At 37.4% G+C, this 23,664-nt stretch overlaps 1 protein-coding gene across 6 annotated transcripts in view; it reads right to left on the bottom strand.

The window, feature by feature from the left end:
* YLPM1 (YLP motif containing 1) overlaps positions 1-23,664 on the bottom strand; it is a 46,302-nt gene that overhangs the window by 3,752 nt on the left and 18,886 nt on the right. For 2 of the 6 annotated variants that reach the window (XM_042866176.1, XM_042890169.1), the window contains exons 8-21: positions 22,962-23,054; positions 22,374-22,548; positions 22,083-22,228; positions 21,580-21,767; positions 20,875-20,937; positions 20,412-20,531; positions 19,856-20,032; positions 19,542-19,625; positions 19,203-19,286; positions 18,428-18,514; positions 15,447-15,498; positions 10,237-10,367; positions 7,724-7,903; positions 6,964-7,364 (exon numbers count right to left, since the gene is read on the bottom strand). In XM_042866176.1, coding sequence (XP_042722110.1) covers positions 7,757-7,903; positions 10,237-10,367; positions 15,447-15,498; positions 18,428-18,514; positions 19,203-19,286; positions 19,542-19,625; positions 19,856-20,032; positions 20,412-20,531; positions 20,875-20,937; positions 21,580-21,767; positions 22,083-22,228; positions 22,374-22,548; positions 22,962-23,054 — 1,547 coding nt within the window. In that variant the 3' untranslated portion in view covers positions 6,964-7,364; positions 7,724-7,756. Of the gene's footprint in view, positions 1-6,963; positions 7,365-7,723; positions 7,904-10,236; positions 10,368-10,530; positions 11,780-15,446; positions 15,499-18,427; positions 18,515-19,202; positions 19,287-19,541; positions 19,626-19,855; positions 20,033-20,411; positions 20,532-20,874; positions 20,938-21,579; positions 21,768-22,082; positions 22,229-22,373; positions 22,549-22,961; positions 23,055-23,664 lie in introns of those variants that run through there. The other 4 variants (XM_042874055.1, XM_042882035.1, XM_042862189.1 and 1 more) reach the window with 4 other exon arrangements.

Below are 23,664 nucleotides of genomic sequence, written 5' to 3'. Positions count from 1 at the left end.
ACTGGATCGGAAATGCAGTGGGGGGAGCAATTGAATTCCATCTTAAAAGCCACAAGACTAGGATTTAGCTGCAGAACCATATAAACCACCAAAGAACACGATTTGTCGGTGTGGCATAGGGAGTGTTTTCAGATCTAGCAAAACACAAATCTTGCCAGTTAACTTCTGGATACTCCTTCAAAGCAGCACATTATAAAACCAGCTTAGACAGGAAAGAGTGCAAATCCACATCGTTGAGATGACCTTCTACAGCCCAGTACCAGACACAACTGACAGAGGTGGGCTGGAGAAACAATCATCATTGAGGGTCACAGGCTTCATCAATTCCCCCAAACGAACCACGGCCAGTCACTTCTGGCTTTACTGAGGCAAGCCTAGCTTTTTAACCAGATCTTTGTTTTATTTTGAAGTAGGAGATAGTTGCGCAGTGCCAACACACTGCTTCCAGCACAGCATACTCACCGTGACTCACCCCTACAGATTTGTCAACAAACTGATTAAAGGGCCTCTGAACCATCTTCTCAAACGGCATCTGAAGCACACATGTGGAAACGAGGCAGCGGCAGACAGCCTTGTAAGACTGAGGAAGCTTATACCCAAGTTTCTTTAGGGCCATCCCTTCAGCTTTATAGCAGATCGTTGCTGCCTGCTAGAAGGGAAGGGAGATACAAACCTTTGTATTCCTAGAAGAGGAATAAGGAGATTGTAAACCCCTTGGAAAAGGGTATTCACATTCCTCAGCAATGAAGTGCCTACTGCAAAACGTGTACATATATCGCGTGTTGTGCATTTCAATCAAAGTTGCCCATGTCAGCGTTTCAAGTATCTCCCCGAGGCAGATCTTTGTCTCAAGCTCAATCTCTCATTGATGTGAAGTTCTGTGCTTAGATAAACAGGAACAAGCAGGGCTCTTCTTCACCAACTCCACAGAAATAGCTTGTTCTTGTCCACACGTGAGTGTCCTAGGGTGATGCTTCTAAAAAGTGATGTTTTTATGCTTACAGGTGATATAATGCCCTTCTAGCCTCAACAGAAAATGCAGTTAATTCATGTGCTGCTTTTGTGTGGAGTAACTGCAGGTGAGTATTGGTCTTCCAGCCTTTGCAAAGGAAGTTGTCTCAAACATAAAATAAGAACATAACATTTTGTTCATTATCGTTAATATTTTATCTTGAAATTAGGTCAGAAGTGACACTTCTATGCTATAGTTTGGATATTCATCCTTTTTTTTCCCCTTCATTCCAAGGTTTTTTTTCTTTGTTCCAAGAGGAAAGAAGTGAAAGATTCGGTTAGAAATCTTGAAAGATTTCAAAACAAAATTATTTATTGCTACAATATACTTAGGCTCCACAAACCAAAATGCAGCTACTAGCAAGTTAAATCCCAATTTTCCTTACATATCAGGAGTTGTCAAGTGTTTTGTCAGAACATAAAAAGATAATTTCATTTCAACACCTCTCATTTAGGTAGAATGAAGACTCGTTCCGTATTTATGCAGCTTTAATGAGCAATGTTTAACCACTGAGTTTTTTTCCATGGCAAAGTGGTAGATTTTTTACAAAGCAGAAGTTAATAGCTTAAGATTGTAGTGGGCAATATGAAACCACAAAAATGATGGTGGAAATCATTTCAGACTTACGTTTTCTCTTCAATTAAATGCTAACATGAAAACAAAGTTTTAGTGCCATCTGGCTGTCATTACCCGAAAACTTTGATTTCTGTGAGATTCAAACAGAAGAGTACAATGGTATCTATCAGATGAGTTAATTTGTCCACATCTTCTTCAAATAAAAGGATTTGGCAACTTCAGTTCAAAGGAAATAGAAAAGCAAACATCTCAAAGAACACCAGAAATCCGATCACTTGTACAGGAGTTCTCAGCATTCACAATGAATGATAAATCGAAACAGCGTAGACACCCACCAGTAAGGCCATGTTTTCTGTGCTTTGAACAGCAAGATCGTATATTCAGAAGAAAAAAGCAATATAGTATATAGTGTATTCAAACAGAAAACTGCTCTTGCTGCTTATGTGACACGAAAACTGAATAAAAAGATAATTTTTAGATGCTGCTTTGGATACCTTGCCTTCCACATAGCGCGTAGTCACTGCCTGTGTTACCTACCTGTTAAAACACTTCCCCCCAAGAAACACTGCACTTGCAATTTCCCTCTAAACAAGGCAACGATCTCAAGAACTGGTAAACTGTTAACAACTGAAGGGGTCTCCATATATTCCCGAGATGATTAAGTGTTCAAACAGAGCAACTTCAGGCATGAATACGGGGCTTTACACTGGATAGTTCGCATGCCATCCAAATAAAGCGTGTCAGAAACTTCCTGCTTAAAGCTGAATATCCATTTATATGTTCTTATCCCAACCAGCTGAGGAAACAAACATACCCCCTGTGCGCAAATACAAGGGAAGCAATATGGAGAAAGACTTGAATGATTCAAACTCTAAAATACAAACCGCAGAGAAAGGTCTAGAGATTCCATGCGAGTCTTTCACGAGTTAGAAAAATACAAGGAAAAAAAAACATTCCATCCAGACAGCTTTAAGGATTTTCATTTTAAATTCTAAATCCTCAAATTCAAATTGATCGGAGACCTCTGACTAGAAATCTAACACAAAATGGAAAACATCAACTACTTGAAAACACTTTTAGTTACCTCTCAATTTCCAGAAATTCTCTGTACTTTGTGTGTGTGTGGCAACAGTACTACTTATGCTTATCTCATTAAGCAAAACCATGAGCAGGAGAGTGTATTCTCTTCCCAAACAACATCAAGCAGCTAAAAAGTGATAATCCACCTCAAATACTGTCATTAGCAATTCTCCAGCCTACATACATCATAAAGGTCTAAGGCTCCGGGCTGCAGATCCAATAACAAATAAATTTAGAAGCGGTAGAAAGATTTCACAGTCACTAGAAAAATCCAGCAGCAAGAGTGAAACCAAAGAATTTCACTGTGAAAGAGATTGATCTTGAGCATGTATCAGAAAAGTTATGTGTAAAAGTTGCATGAAGGATGATTTTGACTCTTATTTGTAGCAACGTATGAGCAAAAGAGAAATCTACTTTGAGACAAAGGAATGTATCTACTTTGACCTGATCTACTTTGAGTCAAATTTTATGAGTAATGAAGATTGACTTGCAGGCTCAAAATAAAGAGAATTGCGCCATTCATATTTTACATTCTAAGGAATTTCTCTCTCTTCTCATTTCTACTACAAGACAACCAACTTAAATCAGTGTTTCACGGCACTTTAAGAACTTTCTTGTCATCCACTTACAATTCATGCTGCAGACCTGCTGATCTCAATTTAAATGGCCACCTGTGTTCCTCGAACGCTTTGTGTCAGAGTATGCAGGTTGTATTGGTGCAGTTTGACCCCAAACTGCCCACGGATCAAGTGAAGTACAGAAACTTTGCTCCCCAAAAGTAATCTGGGAAACAACAAATAATGAAGAGAGGCATAATAAAAAGAACAGCACACCACCAGTGTTTGACTTCTTGGGGATGCAGACCGGGTGCATTTGCCACACAACAAGACTCTCAGTACGGCTTCTCCTTTCCAGTGAACATACACTGTGTTACAACAAGAGAGACGCTGAGTTTCAGACCAGTTGATTCAGTAAGCTAGGTGACAGAATTATTAGGAATTTCAAAGCAAAAAGTTCCATTTGTGTTCATCTCAGACCAACCATTTTTTCATGTCCTGACGTTTGTTCAATATTGTGTTTCCATAATTTCATGGCAGTAATATTAATAAAATTGCACAATCTGCTATGGGAAATTGAGTCCAAAGGGCATGTAACAATTTGTGATAGCCACAATAAATAAATGGATTTATATTAGCAAATAATACTTCTCTTATGCTAACAATGAAGTTGCTTAGGGGCAACATGCTGTCCTGCAGGCCGAATTACTTCATTCCCTTGAAAAGGAATCCCAGAGTGTTCCAGAGATGTTCTCAAATTGGAAAGAAAAAAAAAAAACCAAACAGATTTCAGCTTGAGGTCTTGTTCTTCTAATTTCAAAGCACACTAACCAAGGAGACCATTCTTCTGCTGGAAGTATCCTTTCCAGTGTAAATTACAAATCGTTATTCTTCATCACAGTTAATCTTCATAACCAAAAGGAAGATAGTTAAGGCAATACCTTAAATAACAGACTTTAGCAACAAACAGATAGACTATGCTTGTAGACAAACATTGTTTTACAAACAGACAGGCAAGAAAAGCAGAGATCCAACTTGTACCAAATGCCAGCTCTTCCCTCGTAAAGATAGGAGTTAATAATGCAAGGTGGGTTGTCTACGTTGATGCAAACATTTAAGAGACAACTGTGAAATTTCCAAAAGTGATGCAGTAGTACATGGTGGATTTTTACTCTTGCATATCATAGTCTGGCCAACATGCTTAATGAGTAAAACACACAAGATGGCTAAAGATGACAACTAAGCTCTATCAATATACTCACATCATGACTTAGGTTGCAAGTTCCCTTGCAAAAAGCCCATATATCCCTTCCACGAGGTAGGTAGTTCCAATATTCTTAAGAAAGCAGATAATCTTGAGAAAAACCTGAAGTGCCATAAGAAATTGTAAATCCCAGAAAACACTCTTGAAACAGTCAACTTGGCTTAAGAGGTAGAAGCTCAATTCTGCAGTTTCTACCAGTGACTTTGTGCAAGGTTGTCTTTTTAGATGTGCCGTGCTAGACAGAAACAGTCCAATTTGAAGTTAACACAATTGCACGCATAGTCAAAGATGGATCATTATTTAGAAGCACTAGATGCAAATTTTCCTATGTAGGCAACAATGAAAGTAGGCATTTTTTTCTGGTCAGTGCAGTGAGAGATTCTAATTCCAGTATCAGAGAGCAGATGAAAAACAACTAAATCACCATCAAGCCTTCTTGGATTCTATAGCAAAGGTTTTTCCAGACAAAAGAGAAAGCACTGATCATAAGCTCTGACAACTGTAAACCTAGTTGGACATTGCCATGTTTTTCTCAGTTCTGCCAGCAGCAAAGAAATGTCTCATTTTTGTTTAATTTCTTCCCTCAGCAAAGAACCAGAGTACGTGGAATGTTACAGGGTGCAATTCTGGCAAAACGTTATTTTCTTTGAGAGCCGCTTTGCATAAAGCAGGTAAAAAACTGACCTGCTCAACATTCAAACCAAATGAAACAGATGGCAAAGATCACTTAATGAGTTCTGTGTGGCATGGCAATGGAAAATGCAGAACTTCAGGGAGCCAGGAAAAACAATGGCAACAGTTCCCAAGCTGTTTTCATTGACGAAACTCTGACCTAAATTTCTTATCAGAATAAAGCATAACTTTAATGTGCAACTTCTCTTTAATTGCGGTCACCACAGAAATAAAATCAGCACGATCCCTTTGAGTGTTATCAGCTGAAATGCTTTTCAAAATTATTGCAAGTAGTAAATATTTTTAACTAAATATTATTTAGCTTGGAAGGAAACTGTTAGAAAGGACCTGGTTTGGGTTTACCCCCCAGAAATACAGAGAAAACAGTAATCAAAGTCAAGAACAAAACATCAAATCATAACAGCGGAGTGTCACAAGAACTCTAGTTTTGTTACAGAGTACTTACATAGGTTGAAAACCATTTGACATGCACTTGAGAGAGAAGCTTCCCTGAGGTGAAACGTGCCGGATTTTCACAGTAATACACAGTCTACTATCTTTTGTTAATATAGGTTTTCCCTTGTCAACAATCTCCATCAGAATTCAAAGAACAATTGACAATATTTAATAAGGGAGTATATGTGCTACATCATAGTGTACGTATAGAAGAGCAGCACAGTCTTCACATTCCGTTTTTGTATTCAGGAAGCTTGATGTTCTTGTATTAAAAACATTCAGGGCATAACACAAGTTCATATACTCATGCACTCTTTTCCAAAGAGGTTTCGATCATACAACGCAGAAAAAGTCGATAAATGCCCAATAAACTAAATCATTAGAATGGCAAACGGAATCACCCTTAAGCATCACTTGCTCTTCTTAATGGCATAAACTACTGCCACAGCAGAAACAGCTGATTTCCCAATATGGTTGCTCAGCGGAGCAACAAAGAGGAGCAAAGAAGGAAATTCTGGACTCTGTTTGCATCCCTCAAAAAGACTAGGAGAAAGATTTCAATTCACCACTAGAAAAACAGTTATTTTCAGATTTAAACACCTTGACTGGTTATGATGTTGTTAACACAAGGTATGTCCTTCAAAACTTGACTGGACAAAACAAAGTTTTCACCAGCAAACCTGTAATACCGTGCAGAAGTGGTACGTCGCCAGCTATGAAGATTTTATCAGTTTTAGTACTGTGGAGTATTATTTTTTCTTTTTCAGCAAGTTAAACATTTATTAAGAGGATAGAGGGTTATAATATTTGGTCTTTGTTGCTTCTTTTAAAGAAATTCCTCTATAAGACAGTAGACTTATGAATGGAATGAAAAAACCTGGTAAGGAACAGCATTCACTAACAGGTACAGCAAGACCAGAATACATTTTCTAGGCTGCTCTCCACAAAAATCTGTAGTACCTGTTCTCAAGTTCAGCATGAAATAAATGTTCTTCATACATTACTACTTTGAGTATTTCAGAGCCATTGGAAACGATTTATACTCATGTAGTAATGGAAATTTGACATAGCAGACAAACTAGGATCCAGAAAATGATCATCTCCACTCTCCATGGAGAAAGAGTATGGTGTAATTTCTAAAGGCCAGCAAAAGTTGAGGCCTTACTAGAGCTGTCTATGAGATGAAGAGCGGGTGATCAACCTAGAAGACAGGACACATTCCGGAATACGAGCACAGCACCTCTTCCAGGTACGGACAGTTCTGAGTACTGTCAACATGTGAAGACACAGACCACATTAAAAGGTGAAACAAAATCCATGCTATACGGTCCATCAAGAACACAGAGTTTATAGTGAAATTTATTGTTCTGCTTCCTAATACAATAAGCTACAAGGTACATACAGTATAAAACGAGAACAGCAACAAAGCAAAGGTGATAAAACATTGTGACAGTACAGTGGAGGTAACATCCGTCTAATCCTTCCACTTTATCCCACTAACAGCAGCTAAAACTACTGGCCCTCTCCCTCCCCTCCCCTCCAAAAAATATTAAAAAGTAAACTGTTTCTCTCATTTAGGAGCAGTGGGATATACATATATATTTTTTTTTAGGGCATTGGGTATATGCCAACATCTCAAAAAATTGCTGAAACTAAAACAACAAATGAAAACAGTGAAGGTGGGAGTGACATGACCCATGCAAGATGCTCATGACACCTTGGTTCACATCTCCTCAGAGCAAGTGGCCTGTAAAGAAAGGAAAAGTTTGTTACATCAAGTAAAACACCAACTAAAATGGACAGGTAAGATATAGCAAGCAAAATCTGAACTAGGTAGGACTGGACACACAGCTGAACTATTCTTACAGTGTTGCAACTATTCCTGTTAGCAGGTTTTGGTTACTGAGAGCTGACAATCTTTCTCCTTTAAATTGTAGATGGTGTACAGGGGAATGTACACTGAAAGTGCACAGCTGACACCACTATATCGAATAATCTTGTCTGGAAGAACTCTAACAGTGGCATGATCTGCAACCTCAACAGTTTAAAAACAAACCAACCAATACACATCAAGGCCATAAACATGCAAGATGACCAAATACATACCTTAAAGGCACAAAATTCCACTTAACCACTTTTTCATATATACTTGGTGCGGTTGAGGGCTCTTTCTGCAAGATGACCACTTTCATCTGTTATCTTCTCCCAGTCTGTTTGTCCAACAACAAAACCAATGGCCCTTTTCCTGTCTGCATCTTTCTTTTCTTCTAGGTCTGCCCACCGCACCTATGGAGAACATACTGTCAGTAGGATGCTCCCTTTAAGAATTTCTGAGACACATCCCAGCTTCCTTCCCATTGCAGATGAGTACAAGAATTTGAATGTTCACTTAGTTTAATACCAACAGGTGCCTATTAGTTTTCTGACGAGTAAAGACAGAAACTGCACTGGTTGCGCTATTTTTAACTGAATATCCCGAATGCACCATGAAGTAGAAAAAAGGTATGGATGATTAGCATTTCCCATTTCAGTGCTGTAATTCAGAGAGCTGAAAAATCACTACAACTATTTTCCTATTCAGCACAACACTTTCTTCAGGAAGAATCAAAGATCAATTTAGTGTCCCTGTTTCTGTACAACCTCTTTTTTCATTGCACAATGGAAACATTGAGAAGGCTGCAAACTACAGGAAGACAGCGTAAAGAGCAACTCAGTAATGAATGACTGAATGAGAGACTGTTTTCTTCTCTATCTTCTGTGGTAGTTTTTTATGCATGTCTTTACACTAAAAAACTTCTTCATACATTTTGTTGTCTCTCATCTTTACAGCTGCACCTGTTGCCTCTGTGGCTCTTCACAGTCATGCAGATCACCTGCACTGGTCCTGTTCAAATACAGTCATTCCCACACTTGCAGAACCAGATAACTGATAAAGGGGAGCACAGCAGTAGGGATGGAGGAAGGAGATGATGAATGGTTGTAGTTCAGACACTCAACAGCAACACGCAATTGCAGGATGAGAAGAACAGCAGCTGAGGGATGCCTCCCTGACATCCTCAACACCCTCATTTGGACTGGTCTGTTAATTCAGGACATACTCTTAACACCCTTCTGCCAGCACCCCTCTATTCAACATCTACCTGAATTTCCACAGATATTCATACTGACAAGCAATGTTTGCTTTATTCAACCATGACTTCTCCTCTGCAAATGTCTTAGTAACTCCATTTCTCTCACATACACTGTGAAGTATTACCTACGTTTTCTAGTTGACCTTACAAAACAAAACAGCAAACTCAAACATGAATATTTAGCTCAAATTACTTTTAGTAGTAAAAGCAAATGAACTGCATTTCTGATCAGCTCATTCACTAAATAATTCGACTGTGTCCTGTACAAGATACACAATTCTTTGTCAGTTTTAATATAAAACTAGCTGTAACAGATATTTCTAAGAGTTTTGAATACATACATCCTTCTTTCTCCCTCCCTTCCTTTCTTTACATTTTTCTTAAAGTTAACATAATAAGCTTGACACACTCTTAGCCTCATGTTTTGTTTTATGTAGGTTACTACTATGTATGCTTACAGTGGATAGAGACGAAAATCCAGGCAGTTGAGCGTATGTTTGAACATAATGTTTGCAGCAGAAATGGTGAGTTGGAAAGCATATGTGATTCTGTGATCTGTAACTGGCAGTAGATGTGCTTCTTCACATATAGTATTGTTTGTATGGGTACAAATGACACAATCCTTTTGCTTTTAAGCAAAAATTCATGGGACACAGAAAAGCAATCACAAACTTGCAAAGATTAGTTTACAGTTATTGACATTGGCTATGCTTTGAATACAAGTTTGTATATTCCTTTTTCCACCCATGTAATGGTAGCTGTGGCAATAAATCTAAGATTTAAGAATACAAGACAATACTAATGTGCTACCCACACAAAGTGGTAAGTTTTAGCATGTTGTAACCAGTCAGACTTTAAGATGGAACTCTGGAAGTAGAAGTTTTTCTTTCTGTTTTGGAAAACAAACAAACAGAAACCTCTTCCTATTACCTCTTTCGTCTTCCACCATGTAAGGTGTATGCAGGAGGTAATTCCTACAAGACCTACCCAATATAACACCTACAATAGTTGGCATTTTTTCCTCAGCTGACCCTTTTTGAAAGTAAGAACAGTATACTGTTTCTACTTATTATAAAACCTATCAGAAAGGTAGCTTAGTAAAATAATCATAATCTTGTCTTAGAATGCATTGCATACCACAAAATCTCATCACAAAGCACGCTGCGTAAGAAAAGGACTCTAGAGGCTCCTCTGAAACAAAGACTATCTCCTTTCTCACTATGAACTGGGACATCCCTCAATACATCCCTCAATAGCCATGCCATGAATAGTTAACCTTCACTATCTGCTCCTCCTCACTTCGTTACACAATCTGTAAAAAAACACTACCCTCAAAAACATTCTCCTACAAAATTTAATAGAACATTAGAATGAAAAGTGAGTCAATAAAATTCCTATATCCATAGACACAGATTAACTTCACACAAATTCTTTTTCACAGAGATTGTTCAATGGTCATCTACAGAAAGTTATTTGAAAATGTATTACCCTCTTCTTTCCAGGTTCAGAAGCACGTGTATCATAGTCATCTGGAAGCTGCAGATAATCTTCCATTCTGCTGGCAATTGCTTCCCAGTCACGTTTCCTTTTAGTGCCAGTCCGCAAACCATCCAGCTTGTCTGAGAACAAACACAGAGCCTCAGAGTTAAAGGAGATTTTTTTTTCTACTATTCACACAAACAAAGACGAAGATGGAAATAGTTTCAAAAGAATGAGCAGCAGAACTTGTACATCCAGTTGTCTTGACAGGTAGAATGATGAGAGTTGAAATAAACTAGAAGACTCAGCACAATTTTCAAGTTTTATTGAACTTTCACATTAACTGCGTGGCAACAGCACTCAGTCTTATTATTTGCAGGAGGGGGAAAACTTGCTTTTTTGGGCATGTTCAGAGCATATAGAGTATGTCCTTACAGATACAACAGAGCCACCCATCGCTCTTTAAGGAACTACGATCCACTTGTTAGAACACAACGCTAAAGCTGCAGCATCTTTCCCAGTCTTGTGTCAACCATGGCATACATGCAATATCAGGGAATAGGTGATAATCATATAAATTAATGCATCAAATACAAATTTTTGAAATAGCCTTTCTGCAGAACAAAAACTCCCCTTAAACCGTGACCTCCCTTTTATTTCTCCCAAAGGAAGAACCACCCCCAAAACCCACAAAATGTCAGAATCTTTTGTTGCATGGTCAGTCACAAATATCTGAGAAATATGATTATCCAACTGTCAACATTTTCTTCTCTTTCTTACTGAATCAATAAAGGTATTAGGAAAAATGATTCTAAAATTTTGTTCCTCTTTGGATACTTATTTTCAGTGAAAAAATGACGACGTCTTAAAATTACACTGTAAAATGCTTTTAGAAAGGAGACAAAGAAATTACTCATTTCAAGATTATGAACAATAAGACATGAAAACAAAATCTGGCTCCACAAGTCAAAGCAAATCGCAGTAGTACTTCTGTTGTTGTATGCTGCTGTTCTATAAACCAGCAACCAGTATACGAAGAAGAAATAACAAGCATGGTAGATGTATTCTGTGAACCATTTCCAGTGATATCAGTAACATTGCTCAAAGTCAGCGATGTAATTAAAGTTACCCACAAAAGGCCTCTGAAATAAATCAAATACACAGCAGTATATTTTCTGGAGAGCAGAAGATGATGTTCAAAAGTATGTATTTAAACAAGTTCAGAGATTAGGGTTTGTTTGTTTGTTTTTTTTTTTTTTACTTAATATAGGAGAGAGAAGGTGAGGCAATGGCGATGTAAACACACTAGTAAAGTTTCAGTGCCATAAACTGGTGCAGTAATTTCTCCCTCATAGAACTCTGTCCCATTTCCCTACAACAGATACAGAACTTCTTCTCAGAAAACATTTTAATCCCCCTCTGCAAAAAAGAAAACTCTGTGCAGAATATTTCTATTTGTTACATGATATCTTGTTACATAAGATTCTTCTTTTGCTCTAAGTTAAATCTGCCAAATTTGAAGCTCAATCTCCACAGAAAGACGGTACTCCCTCTAGAAGACAAAAATCAATTTACACAACATTCCTGTTACTCAGCACATAGCGTCTTGCACTACTCCTCAGTATTACTCTCAGGCTGATCTGTGTAGAACATTCACAGAGTAAGGGTTTGCAGGAGAAAAAAAAAAAAAGAAAAAAAAAAAGACATTCCAAGGGATAGCAAGAAACAGTGAGGAGCATTTAGGAATGTGAAGAACTGAGCATCCAGGAGCTCTGTCCATGTTTATGCATAACTCAGACACAACGTTTCTAGAAGACAACATGCTCTAATGCAAGTGTATCTCATTACCACCGTGGAACAGTTAGCTCTCTCAAGTCCCTGTTGCACATAGACAACTTGAAAATACTGCCAAGAAATGTGTAACTCATTACCAGCTGTAATCAGAGTTCAAGAGACATTCAGAATATGACATCCCCCCCCATTTCTTTTCGTTACTGCTACATGGAATTAACTTTGTTATCTCTTTCCATGTTTGAAGTTGCACTGCCTTTCCAGAGAGATCTGCTCCCATCCATACCATCGTGGCTCATATGCAGCAGACACACTCCAGGGTGATATGAAATGCCTACCATAAAACATTGCAGAGCTTTTTTTTTTTTAAAAAAAAAAAAAAAAAAACTTTCCTGAAAATGGGACAAGGTGTCATTTTGTAACAATGGTGCTTGTGAATATTTATGGTAGATGATTACTCAGTGTTAAGCTGTCAAACAAATTCTTGTACCATTTGAATTTTACAAACAGTGAAGCAGCAGCATTTTAAAATACCTAGAGAACTTAAAAACTCACCTTGAGAATTTTAATAATGAGGTTTCCAGAAGTAAATTACTTACTCGGCTCCTTGAAAAGCTGAATTTATCAATTGAATAAATTTTTGCAATTCTTACATGAAAGCCACAATGTTTCAAGAAGAATATTATTTGCATCCCAGAACAGATTTCACAATGGTATCAGAACTTCAGCTACAGCACAGCTCATTTCACCTTTCACAGAGGTTTGTCTAACTGACAGTTAAGCCACACGTCAAAACAGGATTGCACCGAACACTTACAGTCAGGTTTCAAAAATTCCATTTCTGTAAGGGTAAGACCCTGTGCGTAGTACATGCTAAAACTGAAGTAGTACTGACTAGATTTTAAAGTAAAAATGTGGTTGTGCAGTTATAACACATAGGGAAACAATACACCAGCACACAGTTAGAGGAATGCATCGTTCCTGCCAAAGTAAATGTAAATGAAAGCAAGAGCTTGGGGCCAAACAGTGTGGAGACTGGCACAATCAGCACTGCAGCTAAAAGAACTCAATCTTTTCAGACCTTTTCTGAGGCTTATCATGACCAGTAAGATCTTGCTGTGTTCTCACGTAACAGTGTCCATTCAGAAAGAAAACCAAAAGGCAAAACAAGACTTGCAGTGTTGGTTTTGGATTCTGCACTAAATGACTTGTGCAGACACATGCCTGCTGGGACTAAGGCAATACACCTAGTGGGCAGGCCAGCTCACAGAAATAACCCAACTCTGGAACGACAAATGCATACCACACTTGGTGTGCCCTTCAGGAAATAATTTTAATAGGTCATCCATTAGAATGGGCCTGCAAGTTAATGGAATCATACTTACTTGCAGACTGCAAGTGCTTATAGAGCGTACCCAGATCTAGAAGCTTTCTGACCTTGCAGAGAGATTTCTCAAAAAACCCCAGCATTCATTACACGGGAGTGTCAGGCTTTTAAAAAAAGTGCCTTACCTCTAATCTATAGTTCTACATATTTGTAAATCAGAATCTGGGAGTTACTTACAAAAGTAGCACTGCAAATACAGATTTATTAGAAGGACCTTTGCAGCGCCTGTATCTGTGACTTGTAGCCAGTTAAAGTTCAGTTTGTTAATTGAGCTCTGATTGTTCAAGGATTATTTCAACAATCTTGCAAGCAATTTATTTTAGAATATAACTAATGCTGCTGCTGCTCACTCCCAATTTTACATTTATGTTGAGACTGTATAAAAATCCTCTTGCATTTAACATTACAAAGTTTTCCCATGGAAAGAAAGTCAGTGCAGTTCTCTGCTGCTATCTATTAGCAGTATTTGACCATGAGTGAGGAAAGCTATGGTCTGTAAATTTCTGCTGCAGTCACAGTCCCCATGTTAATAAAAATTAAATGTAAAACTGTTTTAGGACATCCTTTGGACTTCTATCATGCTAATTATGTGCATTAATTAGTGCACATTAGTTATATGAGTTAAAGTTCACTGTATGCAGTATAAATCATCTGCTCCTACTATTCAGTGTTTGCAGGACAGTCTATGTCATTTAGAGCAACACAGCATATCAGAGTCTGGCATTCTTTAAAAGGAGGAGTAAAATAAAAACATTAGAAACTTAAGACATAATCTTAAGATATCAAAATAATTAGCTTTTAAACCAAGAATGCAGAAAAATCTTTAATTCTGTCTTCAAGTGCTTTGCTGTTTGACATGCCAGAACCACTGATGCTCCTGTAGTTGTGCTGCAGGTGCCACAAAGCCCATACATACCACAAATACTTATATCACTTAAAAAAAAAAAGAGCACAGCAGCAAAAGAGATGGTGCAGTTAACAGCAAGAGCTGAAAGGCTGCTTTACATAGGCCAGAACTTCCAGTGCTATTTCTACTGTACAGTGGCGATTTTGGTTACTGGGAAATAGTGACACAGAGGGTTGTACCACATGTGCAGAAGTAGACATCAAAAATGTTAAGACATGCTGTATCCCATCCAGGTATTTGTTACTTCTTGTAGATGTGACAAAATTGTAGCTTTCTGCAGATTTCACTGATAAAATCTTGACTTAGTGACATTATTGTTCATTGGAAAAAATAAAAAAAATACACATGGCTGAAAACTCCTTCCCAAAGTTTACTATCACACCCTTGATGTTCTATCACACCCTTGATGCCTACATTTCAGCCCAAAGGTTGCTTTTGGTTTTGACAGAATTGCAGTGTTAGCACTTATGTATAATGCAGCCAGCAGTACTAATCCAAAGTGCAGTAAACATAGTGCCCTTGTACTCCTGAAAAGTCCATTCTGCATCCCTCCTAAGAACTCTATTACTCCCCCTGGAATTTGAAAAGCACAATGAACTTCTAAATTAATAGCACATAAATTTTTGAAAACATAATAGTACACATGGCATTTTTGTCCACACACGTCAGTTTTGGAAAGCAAGATGCAACTTCAATACAGTTTTACTTACTATGCACGTATCCATGAAAGTAAGAAATTATTGATGACATTTAGGCTTGAGAAAAACATATGCAGTATGAACAAGAATGTAGTGTAATGTAAATTGAGTCTTTGCTTTTTGTAATATGGAGATGAATAAAGAATAGAAATACTGCTTGCTTTCAATTTTACAACAAAATATTTTCCTTGAACAGAAAAAGAACAATTAATGAGTATATAAAACAGTGATAGCTAAAAAGTCATAATTCCCTTGCCTCTGGCATCAGAGAAAATTTCCTTTCTTCTGTATAAAGGCTTTTACAGTTTGAGACATGTGTAGGAGACCCAATATATTTATTTATCTTTATTAGGGAGGCACAGTAAAACTGAAAATCAAAGTTTTGCAAATATCATCAGATACCAACTATAAGAAACAGGAAAAAATAAATACCCACCTAGCTTTGCCTCAGAAGTGTCCATCTCCCATTTGCTTTTCGGAATGTAACCCTAAATCATACACAGAGAGAAGCTCGGAGGATTAGAGAGAGATACACATGCATAACACTTTTGAACTGGAAACGGCATTACAATGGGAGCTTAAGGTATTTCTTTTTGTAAGACACAACTCTTGTTATCAGATGAAGGGAACAAGTTACTCAGTATTTCAGAACTTCTGCATCCACTTCCCTTTCAGCGATTTTAGCAGCCCTTGCACATCATTACAAGAACGCTGCTTCCAACATAGAACTCCAAACAAGTCTAACAGATAGCAAAGATGCTGTGTGCACTGTTACCAGATTATATAAACCCAAGTGGCAAAGTTCCAGCAACACAATTTATCAGGCATTAAGGATATTCAAGGCTTTACAAATACAAATACAAAAGTTACCTTAGTCGCATACTTTTAAGAATATTTACTACACACAAGTTTCACTTTATCCTTTCAAATGAACATACTGAATTCTTCTATAAAAGCTCAGTCCACAACAAAACTACTTTTCTATTTTTAAAAAGTCAGCATCTGCTGAGTCTCTGAGATTTAACTATTATTTTTCATTTAAAAATATTTCAGTGATTCCTTCTGAACACTCTTTCCCTACAAATAACGGCACCAAGTGTTTTATATGTAACTACCCTTAGCCAGTTTATTTCTTGCAAATGAACATAATGAGATTAAATTTGGCAAAAGGTATTTATTTTAGGTATTTTCTTGTAATTTATTTTATACTCTTGGACAAATAAATTCTTATTAAGCAATATCTTATAACTGCTTTCAGCTGCTCATATTTGATATGAAACTATATATGTTTCTCTGCAATTCCATAAAAAGCCCACAGTAGCAAAACAGAACCCCTTCATTGTTTTCAGGGTTTTTAAGAGGGAAAAGAACCACTCTAGAAGATTTCAGCAAGAAAATAAACAATCCACAGAGCAGTTTTAATTTACTAACTTCTTCCCTGCTCTATTTATACGTTGTCTCCAGTGTGAACACACGCACATTAGTGAATGCTAGGAGTTATTAAATCAGAGTGCACCATCCCAGAGAGCTACACTGCTTTGGGTTACATTCAGCACTGCTTTTCCAAAATCCTTGGCAGATTTCTCTTCCATCAAGTATACCTCAGTGATTTGAGATCATCAGATTTCTGTATTTTAATGTTTGTTAATCGAGTCAGTAATTAATACAAACTAGTTTGTGCTGCAGTATTTCATTGTGACAGAAAACATTCAGGCATGTATGTATATTTCTACTTTTAAGTCAAGTTGTGCATTAAAAGTTTCTCAGAAAAGTTACAGCATAACTAGGAGCCTGCAATGCAACACGTGATACACTGGTGAGAACGCTAAGTTAAATGCATCAGTAAATCATACCATCAAGTGCAGAAAAGCAAGAATTGTCTGAATGCTTCAAACAACCCTAGAAGAATTGATAATAGCAACAAAAGAGTGACTTGGATGGTGTGAAATGCACTAACGTGTGCTGAATCTGTGTAGTATCCAAGTCCTCAGATAGGATAGAAGAAGATTAAGACCATACGGCAGATGGAGCTCCAGACCTCTCTTTTTCCACAGGATTAAGAGAAGTGCAGCAAAATGAACCCTTATTGACTGTTCTCAAGAAGGTGACAGATACCAAATACAATATGCTGTTCCTCCTTTCTGACTGACATACCTCTCTGAGATTAGCCAGGTGACTCAACAGTACAGATTACACACAGCAGATCATTCTTTGATATTTATCACCTCTCATGAATCTGAACAGAAGGCATACTTATATGTAATTACTTTTAGTTATTAATAACTTGCATAATTTTCACCACCATGGTTTCTCTTTGTCTCATAAAGAAAAGGCCTATTCTTATAATGTGCTGTGCAACAGGACACTCCCCAAAGCCCATAAACACACGCATATTTATGTATACATTTCTCTCAAAAAGCTAAAGACAACTTTCTTTTCTAGACATAACTTGTTTCTGGAAAATGAGGAACTAGCAGCTATATTCTTGTAAACATGGATGCATCTTTAAAGACTTCTAACCACACCTTATGCAGTCTCATACTCTGACAGAGAATAATTTAATCAAGAGAATGAATGAGTCATACTGCAAAAGTACAAAAAACAAAAACCAGATGCTCATTAAAATCCACTCTTCCTAAGTTTTGTCTTTCTTATTCTGGATTTCAAGTGTTTTCTAGACTGCCACTCCTGAGGAAACGTGTATCTTGATCAAGAAAATGGATTCTGTTCATCTCAGCTTTTGCTTATTTCCTATTTACTGGAATTTAACTGCGTGGTTGTGGGAACTAGGATTTGACACTTTCAACTTTTTGAGCCCTGATCAGTTGTAGCTCCAACACACACCAAAAAGTTACACTTGGAAGCCTTCTAAATACATACTTCAAAGAGTCAGACCACAGGGCAATTCTCTAACCTTCATTCTTCCAAAAGATCTCATCCCTCAGCTTGGAAATACCTACTGACAAAGTCAGAGTGCTTTGGCACAGAAAGTACTCTTCATAACTGTTATCACATACTATGAAAGTTGAGATGAGTTCTTTAAACATGTGAAAAGAAATAAGCTAATTGAGCCCTTTGCCCATCCTTCCCATCTCTCCTCTTGGTGTGATACTTAGATAATCTGGAAGAGAGAGCTACAGTGTACTGACTTTATAAACAAACGCCTGCAAGAGGCATGTTGCCATGTTACTCTGATAATGCTGTTTGTAGCATACACTTAAAGATGATTTTAAAACTTCAGTTAGGAATAACAGGATTTAACACTGAAGTTCTCTTAGAAATGTTTAAGGAAGAAATGACTAGAAATGTGTGTATTAAGATGGCACTACTAAGAATGGCAGTGAGTTGGCATTTACAAGGCTCTCCCTCAGACATATTAACAGGCATTTTGTTAGATATGGCTGATGTGTCTCCTACCAGTTCACTCTCTTCTTCCTCTGTTGTATCCTTTTTGGCTTCTTCTTTCTGGTCTTCAATATTTGCATCAAAATCCTCCATCTCCACCTGTTACAAAGCACAAACACAAACTTAAAAGGATCTGCTTGGCTTCTAAGTCTTATCTTTTAAGCAGGGTAAGCTGAAGTTCAGATAGAAGAATAAAGATGTGATTAATGTAGTAGTTTATCACTAGAGCTCTTGATATGTCTCCCAAAAAAAGATGCAACAATACAGAAAAATAGCATTTTGAAGATGCACATCATGACAAACTACGAATGGAAAGAAAAGGCAGCATATTTATGCATTAAGTATAATCTGCTAAATGATATTTATCTACCTCTCTGCACAGGTCTGGATTTCTCATAGCAGGGACCCAGAAAAGTTTGTTCATTCTTCACTTATTCACTTACCGGATCAAAATAAGTTCTGATCCAGTAACCTGGAAATGTGCCAAGCTCTGAGAGAGCAAAAATACTCTTTAGTTGGTCCTAACAGTTGCTAAAGAATGAAGTGGTTTTAACTCCTCCTCAAAGATTCATCAATTCTGGGACCTAAAAAACACCTCACAAAGTAGCAGGTGCATTTGTGTTTACATATTTGTTAAGAATAACAGAATACACTTGTCTGACAGCAATTTTGGCTTTCTATAGGGCCAAGTGCACAATCTGTTGTGATCATATCTTTCTCTGCTTTATATTTTCAGAATAGTCACATCTCCATAACTTGTCATTTTAACAGGCAGAGATATTCTTACCTCCTCAATAGCAGCATCTTGCAACAAAGAACGAATGTCCAGGCGCATCATGTGCCGTGGTGCTGCCTCCCAGTGATCAGACATCTAAGAAGGAAAAACATAAAAATGAAGTACTTTCAAAAATGCAAGAAATTCAAAGGAAAAAAAAAAAAAATCACAAAAAGATGAATCCATTTTTATGCCATTTCAGTCAATCCCGTGAAATAACTACCAGCTCCTCTTAGAAGAAAGCTGTAGGCATTACACAGACTGAAAGAAACCATGTTTTCCAACATCAGCGGAAGCAAAAATGCAAGAAAACCTGCAATCAATCCTACAACTTCATGTGTATACAGTTACCCTGCTGATGTCCTTTAGCTTGCGTCCATGAATATTCCTCTTGGAACAGGTCTGGTTATCTGCACTCATTTCAGCCAAGTACACCTAGAAAGAGGAAGACAATATTAGATGCTGTATATTGATGCCATTAATTAATTTTCAGAGCTCTTTTTCTAACTGGTGATATAGGTCCTCTGTTGTACATTCTAAAAAAAGCAAATTTGTAATTGTAGACCACAGCATTCTTCCTTAATGTGGGAAGGTCTTTGCATTCAAAAGTTCTGAAATACCAGCATACAAGTGATAGAAATTTCAAACAACTTCAAGACATTTACCTCAAAACCTTTGGTTTTTGCTGCACTCCAAAACTGCTCAAAATGTCTCACTCTATCATTGATAGCATCAAGGATAATGAAGGGGAAGAAGCCATCATCCAATGTCTTTTTGAAAGTTTTAAACATGCTGGTACGGTAAGTCTCTTCCATATCAGCTTCATATTCGTATTCCATCACCTGGTTTAATGACAAAAGCATTTAAGAATGAGGAAACTATTAAACCACTAATATTCAACTGCTGAATATCCTGACTGTGAAGTAAGAGGAAGCATGAGAAAGTCTTCTAAGTCAGCTTTCACTCACTCATTCTGCCCTTAAGTTATATTAGGTATAGTTATACTAGTCACAGCAGGACTTGGGCACGATGATCCCTTCCACACGATGAAGTGCTCCTTCCAATGCAGGATATTTTATGATTCTATATTGACTTGTTTTTCAAAAAAAAGTCAGAGACCTCCACATTCTTTCAAAGCAACACACAGAAATTCTGACTGCTACTGTGCTGTGCCACAATGTCTCACTTCTTTGTCAAAATAAACAAATCAGTTAAAAGTACCTTCTTTTTTACTTTTTTCCCTGTATCTGGGTCTCTCTCTTCCTTTTCTACTTCAGTGATGAAATAATCATCCAGGCTGAGCACCCTTGGTGCAGGTCCTCCACACTCTACTTCCTTATCCTAGGAAGAAAAGGAAACAGAAAACACACTCTAAGGTACCTACACAAATTTCATTGTTATGTAAGATCTTCAAAACGGTGTTGGCAAACTGCAATTCCCAGCTCTATATTCAAGATACAAAGAGAGCAGTATTCTTTACAGTTGCTAAAAAGTGGACAAGATTCACATTCTACATGAAGACATAGAACATGAAATAACAACAGACTGGAATTCTAGATTCTGATCTTGTCTCTTTCCACCATGTTTGATTTCATTGTTTACCTTGTACAAAAAGATAGAAAAGAGCAAATAAAGCACATGAAAGAGATAAGCAGCACTACACAGTGAGCACCTGTTTACATACCCTGATGAGTTTTGCTACATGTGTCTTTCCACTGCCAGGCAACCCTCTCATGATGATTACAATCTGAAACAAAGATTGTGTAAGACAAAGTAGGAGACTACATTTAACTATCTCATATTCCAAAAAATTCTTCTAGAAAATTATATGCCCTGGACTCACCATTCTGCATATCACAAAGCAAAGCCAGTACCACGCTTCACTGCCAGGTTTTACAAGCAAGGTTATGATGCATGGAAGAAGTTCCACAGAAGTAATAATAAGATTATGCGATGTTAGCTTTCTCAGCTCACACTCCATAGGCTGGTATAAAACTGGTTACAATAAAATCAATTGAACAAATCCTGCAAACATGCTTTATAGGCTGGATCTTGTTCTGATTTTTTTTTTTTTAATTGGTGTACTGCCAACTCTGACTCTGGGTAAAGCCAAATCTTTCCTTTGATAAACCAAAAACCCAAGGGAAGATCTCAGAAGAATACAAAACATATTCATATTACTAACTAATAGAAATTACATATTAGTTCACTTAAGTGGTTTACATTTCCTCTTAGAGTTCTTAGGGCTATGCTACAACACTCTGGGTTGCAAAGAAACCAGCAAAATTTAGAGTGCTTCCTCAAACATAGCCCTCTTCCCATCGCACCACACTCATGAGCTTTTTGTCTGAATACAGACTTCACAGAAACAGTTGCAATGCATACGCACCCTCTCTGGCCTGCTGTCTCGTCCTGGTGGTTTCAAAATATCATCTACATTTTTAGATTCTGGCTTCCTTTCCACTCGTGGAGCAGGTGGTGGCTGACGGGGCATTGATGGAGCAGAAATAGGAATCCTTTCGTCGGGGTAATTTCTACGATCACCTTCAAATTCCAGTGATTGGACAGAAGAATTTTCTTAGTTAAGAAAAATTAAGAAGTTTTAATCGACTCTCATTGCTTTAGGATAAATTCACGGATGTTTCCCCACACCAAGTTCTAATTTTGAAATTACTACCATCAAAGACATTTTTAACAGAAAATGTAACTACTTTCCTGATCTCATCTCTACCAAGGAACAAAATTTTCTTACATTACCCAAATAAGTTTTCATGAATTCTGTACTCTTAGCGAAGAAATACTCCAAACCAATTGATCTTCTCCTGACTCCACCTCTATTAATCTCTATTTCTCGTAATATTTTAGCATGTCTTCAGGACTGAGAGACCATACCTCCAAACATGGACGGCCCATGATCATATGCTGGACGATCTGTCTTTCTTTCATATGGTGGTCTGTCAAATCCACCCCTCCTGGAAGAGGGATGGTCTTTCTTGTCACGGTAAGATGGAGTCCTTGAAGGCGCAGTAGGAACAACCCTGCCAAAAGAGAATTCTGTATTTTCCTAGAATTTCTAGTATGGACTCCAAAGAGAAATGAGCATGTACCGCAGCAAAATGGACAGGCTGATACACAATATAGGTTGAATCACACTGATCTCAGTAATGTTCCAAAACTACATACCTATCATCTCGGGGATGACGCTCTTTTTCAAATCTCTCTCGGTCATAGTCCACAGAACCACGCTCTCTGTGTAATTCCCGCTCCCTCTTGAAATCCCTGTGATCCACATTTGAGTTGCCTTGACGCTCAAAATAGGGCTCACGGTCTCTTTCTCTGTTATAACGACCAGGGTGCTCTGAAAAGAGAAACCCGTGTAAATCCAAATTTCTAAAATATACCCCAAAGTAATCATTTTTGAAGGATAAACAAAAAACAAAATACAGGAGAAGCATGTGGAAATACATGATGCCAGAGCTGAAATGAACTTACTCAGCCACTGAACCTCTTTTCCAAACCCTGAAAGACAACCAAATCAAGTAATCCTACTTACAGGTAACAAATCATGTCTTTAAAGTAGCGTGGTCATTGACTGTATTACTCCACTGGACAATATAAACAATATAAACTGTTATTCTGAAGTGTCTTTAAAGCAAATAAAGCGGATCTAGCTTAAAGCAGAAGTTACTTTGTTTAAAATACACTTCTAGTGCCTTACAACCTTGCCGAAGAGCTAACCAATGGTCTGAGAGGTAACCAAACGCTTCCTACCTTTTTGAAATGTTTGCCTCTCTGGTAGAGGTTCTGGACGCAGAGTTACCCTCTCCCCATATGGAATCTGTTCCACTTTACTGGTGGTTATATCTAGACAGAAATAATCAGAAAACATTTTAGGTCTTAAAATACCATTTCTTTTCCTCTCTCACGAAAAGTAATCAGTCAATAGTATTAGAAATAACTGAAACGACTTACCAAATTTCTTTTAATAGATAATGTAAAAAGAACTACACATACATACGGAACAGCATGTTTTTTTTTAAATCTGAAACGCGTGTGCATAGGTATGCATACCTCTACCTCTTAACAACGGGAGTTAATTTCTTCGGATTAGTTCAGATAGTACATGCAGTTAGATCATAAACCCTAAGACTCTATGGAAGTTTCAGTGACTCGTGGAACTTCTATACTATTAAGAATGTTCTGACATGCTCACTTAAGATTCCTAATGGTCATTTTTCTGTAAAACATCTACTTAACGGAATCAATATGGTTTCAATTCTTATTCAATTCTTCAATAAAGTAAGTATGGCATCTTAAAAAGAAAAAATGCTCTTTAAATGACAATTTACAGTTTACAAACTTCTTTATAACACAACCTCACTTTTGTTAAGAGCTTTAAGAATGAAATAAATTGATTCTATTAAAAATTAATATTGAATTTTAGTTTTGATAAGCTTAATACTAAAAATCAGAG

The sequence above is a fragment of the Lagopus leucura genome, unplaced genomic scaffold (assembly GCF_019238085.1).
Source record: "Lagopus leucura isolate 7727_CA_CO unplaced genomic scaffold, USGS_WTPT01 Super-Scaffold_1, whole genome shotgun sequence".
Lineage (NCBI taxonomy): Eukaryota > Metazoa > Chordata > Aves > Galliformes > Phasianidae > Lagopus > Lagopus leucura.
Note: the sequence above shows the minus strand (reverse complement) of the source record. Positions and strands in the feature narration are given on the sequence as shown.